Source organism: Austrofundulus limnaeus, unplaced genomic scaffold, assembly GCF_001266775.1.
Source record: "Austrofundulus limnaeus strain Quisiro unplaced genomic scaffold, Austrofundulus_limnaeus-1.0 Scaffold22, whole genome shotgun sequence".
Classification (NCBI taxonomy): domain Eukaryota; kingdom Metazoa; phylum Chordata; class Actinopteri; order Cyprinodontiformes; family Rivulidae; genus Austrofundulus; species Austrofundulus limnaeus.
In genome coordinates, this window is record NW_013952424.1 from 63,916 (window position 1) to 69,091 (window position 5,176).

At 38.1% G+C, this 5,176-nt stretch overlaps 1 protein-coding gene across 1 annotated transcript in view; it reads left to right on the forward strand.

Annotated features, from left to right (window-relative positions):
* The window catches only part of LOC106514703 (zinc finger protein 827), a gene marked incomplete at its 5' end in the record, with an annotated part of 10,549 nt that extends 8,228 nt beyond the window's left edge, over nucleotides 1-2,321 (forward strand). The window contains 1 exon segment of the mRNA XM_014004100.1: nucleotides 1,124-2,321. Coding sequence (XP_013859554.1) covers nucleotides 1,124-1,739 — 616 coding nt within the window.
* Between the last annotated feature and the right edge of the window lie 2,855 nt (nucleotides 2,322-5,176).

Consider the following 5,176-nt stretch of genomic DNA (forward strand, 5'->3'; position numbering starts at 1 on the left):
ACATATTTCAGGGACTTTTATTTTGAATTCCCTTTTTATTTCATGCAGTTTTACTATTTCAGGCTGTTTTACTATTTTAGGCTGTTTACTATTTTATGTCATTTTATTTCATGGTCCAATATGCAAATGAGGGGGCGGAGTTTTCTCTGTGGGTTGGGATTCAGGAAATGACTAGTTTCACCACTGGGGGAGGACACTTGCCTGGCCTTTCTTCATAATTAAACATTCATTTTTAAAAATAAAACATAAAGGCTTTGCAGTGATACTTATGGTGGCTTTTTGCCAAATAGTCCTGATTTTATGACTCATATTAAAAATTGTGATCTTTTTCCGGGTAGGTCAGAGCTTTGTTGGCTAAGCCGAATTGTTAAACATCTTTCCAAATGTATGGTGTTCAAATTTCGTGTGTCCAGCACCTTCCTGTCTCGAGTTATGACTAAAATTGTCTGTTTTCAAGTAGAGTTCTCTGCAGTGATTGCACATTGACATCCAGTCATCCCCCTGACTGGTGGTGAAACAGATCATTTCCTGAAAACCAACCCACAGAGAAAACTCCGCCCACTCATTTGCATATTGGACCATGAAATAAAACAACATGAAATAGTAAAACAACCTGAAATAAAAAGGGAGTTCAAAATAAAAGTCCCTGAAACATGTAAAGTAGCTTTACAAAATAAGTGTCAAAATAAATCTACATGTAATAAATAAATGAAAATTAATTAATTAAAGACATGTTAAAAATGTATTATAATTTTATTGATTTTGTTTTATTTCACAGGGAAATGTATTTATTTGATGGAATATTTATTAATTACATCATTTATGTATTTATTTAATTTTGAATGAAACGGCTCTCCGTACCTAAACGACCAGAGGAAATTAAAAAGACAGTTTTATGAAAAGGGTTGTCAAACATCAACGCTTCAACACAAATCAGGATTTATTTTATGATATTTCAGGTTTATTGTCTGGTGTAGCCGTGTTTTTATTAAAATATATCATTAAATTAAGTTGAAAGAAGATGAAAGGTTTAACACTTTATAAAACAGTTCAGTTTTTGGTTAAACCTTCTTCTCTCTGTGTTTCTGGTCCTGTTTGTGTCGTTAATCTGACCGACTTCCAGATGCCCCGTCACCCTTCCTGCCGCCTCCAGCAGAGCTCTGCCTGTTGCCGTGGCAACGGCGCCGGAGCAGAGCACCTCCGAGCATCGCTGCCGCATCTGCCAGAGGTCGTTTCCGGGGCAACAGGAGCTGCTGGTCCACTTCCAGGGCCACCGCCAGGGCAACCAGTACCGGTGCGACCGGTGCGGCCACCTGACGCGGACGGCCAACAAGCTGGTGGAGCACGTGCGCGTGCACACGGGCGAGCGGCCGTTCACCTGCGCCCTCTGCCCCTACAGCGCCAAGCGGCGGGACAGTCTGCGGCTGCACTGCAAGGTGAAGCACGGCGCCGCCGAGGCCACGCGCCGCCCGCACCCGGACCGCCCGCACCCGGACCGCCCGCACCCCAACAAACACGTCCAGCGGCTGCACACCGCCGCCCCTCCCTCCGCCTGCCCTCGTCCCCCTCACCTGTCGCTGTCCGAGCGAGCGGGCTGGAGGGATCTGTCTCCCCTCCTCCCCATCACCACGCTCATCTCCCTGAAGCCACGCCCCCTTCCTTCATCCTCCTCCTCCTCCTCATCGCCCTCTAACAAACACTCCTTCCTGGGTTACCTCGGTTTAAAAACTTCTCTCTGAGCGTCCCTCCTGTCCCCCGTCCTCCTGCCCGTCCTCTGGACATTAAAGCGATGGATGTAGAGCTCTGAAATGTATCTGAGGTCCAGAATGTCCAACAGAACCGGTTCTGCTCAGCGCACTGACAGCAGACGAAGAACGTTTTGTATTTAATCGACTTTTGCATCATGCTCGTGATTTTTGCTGCGATCCTGCCTGCTTTAGTCATATAATCACTTTACTCCTATTTAATCGTGTGACATATTTACTGCTTATCTCTGCTCCTCCACAAACCCTGAGCCTGAAAATCCACTTTTACACCTTTTTATGGCCTTTAGCTCCTTCTGAATGAAGCCACAGGACACTTCAAAATATTCTTCTAATCAAGCTGTAGGAGAAAAGAACAAGTCGTTCTCCGTCCAGCTGAAATGTAAATGTTAGCACAGTTTAACTGATTTATTGTAGCCTGGCAGTTAAAACCAAATCAATGTCATTAACCTCAAAAACATGTTTAGAAAAATTAATTAAGAGATGTTTAAACCATCCATCCATCCATCCATTTTCTGTACACGCTTCTTCCTTTTCAGGGTCGCGTGGGTCACTGGTGCCCATTTCCAGCAGTTGTACGAGAATAAAGTTGTAATATTATGAGAATATTATCATAATAATAACAATAATAATTTTTCATGACTTTTTTCACACAACCTTTTTTCGTGTTTCTTGTGTGACTTTTTTCCTCCAAATTTTTTCATGACTTTTTCTCATACGACTTTTTTATGTCACTTTTTTCTCATATGACTTTTATTCTGTGACTGTTTCTCGTATAACTTTTTTCTCATATGAATTTTGTCTTGCATGACTTTTTTCATATGAATATTTTTCTCATATGAATTTTTCTAATTTTTCTCTTTTTTCATATAAATATTTTTTCTCATATGTATTTTTCTCATGTGACTTTTTTCTCATGACTTTTTTTGAACTTTTTTCTCATACGACTTTTGTTTCGCATGACTTCTTTCTCATGTGACTATTTTTCTCATACGAATTTTTCTCATGTGACATTTATTCTCAGTTTTTTCTCATACAAATTTTTTCGTGACTCACAACTTTTCTTTTATGACTTTTTTCTCATACATTTTTTGTGTGGCTTTTCTCATACGCCTTCTTTTTCATACTACTTTTTTTGTTATTTAAAATAAAAGTTATCATAGTCTAGCCTTAATACTCTGTTGTACTGGAAGGCTTTCATTCTGCTGAAAATAGGTTAAAAAAACATGTATTTAATTTTCTTCTTGTATAAACCATGACCTTGATACTAAGATTTAAAGTTTTAGATTCACACAAATATCGCTTTCAGTAAAGCATCAAATCTGAGGTGTTTAATTAAAGCTAACAGGTTTGTACATACAATTATTTACAATCTGTCTTTTAGAAAGACTTCCAAGCTTTTTAATTCTGCCTCAACATGTTTTTATTTTAAAATCTATGATAATCAAATTTTAAATTTAATCAGAGCTCTGCTGCCTCTGAGGATTTTTGAAGGGTTCCTGGTTTCTGGAGGACAGAGATGAAGTTTCTGATACTTGTGTTGTATATGGATGTATTTATGTTTACATAGCCATGCACGGCTCACAGGAGTCTAAAACGTCTTGAAGTTGCACTATAATGTAGTTTTGCCGAGACAAGATAAGAATCGATGACTTAAGCCATGTTTAACCTCACTAACGCACGGGTTCTTCAAGAAACATCAGAGAGACAATTTAAACTCCAGACAAGAGTCGTATTTTAATCAGTTTAATAAGAGTCACAGTTTTACTAAACGATGTATTTTATTATTCTGTATGAATCATAGCGCTGTTAGAAGGTTGCGGCACAGAGCAACAAAGACGACAAACCAAATCTGCATTTTTTAAAAACAGGATACCACTGTTTCAGACTTTATTATCCTGACGAAACATCTTATTTTACAAAGGTAAAAGTTGAGATGACACAGAACAGCACAGTGGAAATTAATGAATTCACCTGAAGCTGTTTGTCTGTAAGAATAGTTTGAAAGCAGTGATGTTCTGCCTCCTGTGCCTCAGAGATTCAGACCCACTTCACTACAGTCATGTTGATTTAGATCACCAAATTCACAATTACGTTTCTGACAGTTTCCAGGTGCTGAATTTTCAAGATAACGCCGAAGAAATGTAGAAAACTTCAGCTTGAGTCTGTTGTTTGAGACCATTAAATGCTGCAATGTATAGAGACCTTAATGCTTTTTGATTTTTAGGACGCTGTGTTAAATATTGGTTAAAAACAGAATGCAATCATCTGCTTCGTTTTATTAAAGTAAAAATAGACAGATAAATAAGTTGGTAGAACTTCCCTATGCTTGAAAAGTTGCTCAGTGTTTAGAAAAACTTGTTTAATTATGATTTACGCAGCAGTAGATCTGTAAAGAATGAGCTGTTGCTACAGATGAGCAGAAGAAACCAAATCTTATTTTTATTTAAAAATTGGCATTGTGACATTTATTTGCATTTGAGCATTCTCTATCGTGTTCGGGGAATGTTTTGCTCATTTCAGCAAGACGAGCAACTTTTAACCTTCTTACAGCAATGTGACCCTTTATTATAAAGGGATTATAAAGGAGTCTAGGTGCTAAAATAACAGCAGCTGGTGCATTTTAAAACAAAATAATTACATATATGTTTACCCTTGTGTTGCTTTAACTCCTCGCTGAAAAGTGGAGACTAACTGCTGTAAATCTGCTTAACACGAAAAAATATTTTTCATTTCTGCGTTACGTTTTGCTTAAGGTTGTTTTTTTTAATAAAACATAGGATTAATGTATTTTAAAGAGAACTCCATCTGGTTTTAACATTAGACATTTGATAAGCATTTACTTCAACTATAAAAACAAGACTGTAAAAATACTGTAGGCTGTTTAGTTTTTATAAATTAAAAACATTGTCAGGCAGATGGCGCCATATTATTTACACCGCAAAGCATTCTGGGTAAATGATGAGGCTTACTACGTCCTTCAGCTCTTTGAAATGAAACCAGAGCGCCTTGGCAGTAGAAATGACCCAGCCAGGCTTCAAGGAAGGAGAAACTCAGTTTAGCCTTTTAGCTAACGTGTTAGCTCCTGATATAATACACATAAGTGACCCTCAAAACCCTGAGAGGAAGAAACAAATAAAAGATTATGGAAGGATAAAGCATTATTATTTACAGTATGTATGACAATATAGCGTTAGCTCCCAAGCTAATACATGTATTTGACAATGTAGCGTTAGTTCATGAGCTAATACATAAATTAGACCAGAGGCTCTCAAACTGGGGTCCAAGGACCCCCAGGGGTCCACGAGAGGTATCTTGGGGGTCCTCAAAATTTGTCACCAAATTGTTAATTTGATTTTTTATTTTTAAAAATGCATGGAGAACAATGAACTAATAAAACAAATATAATGAAC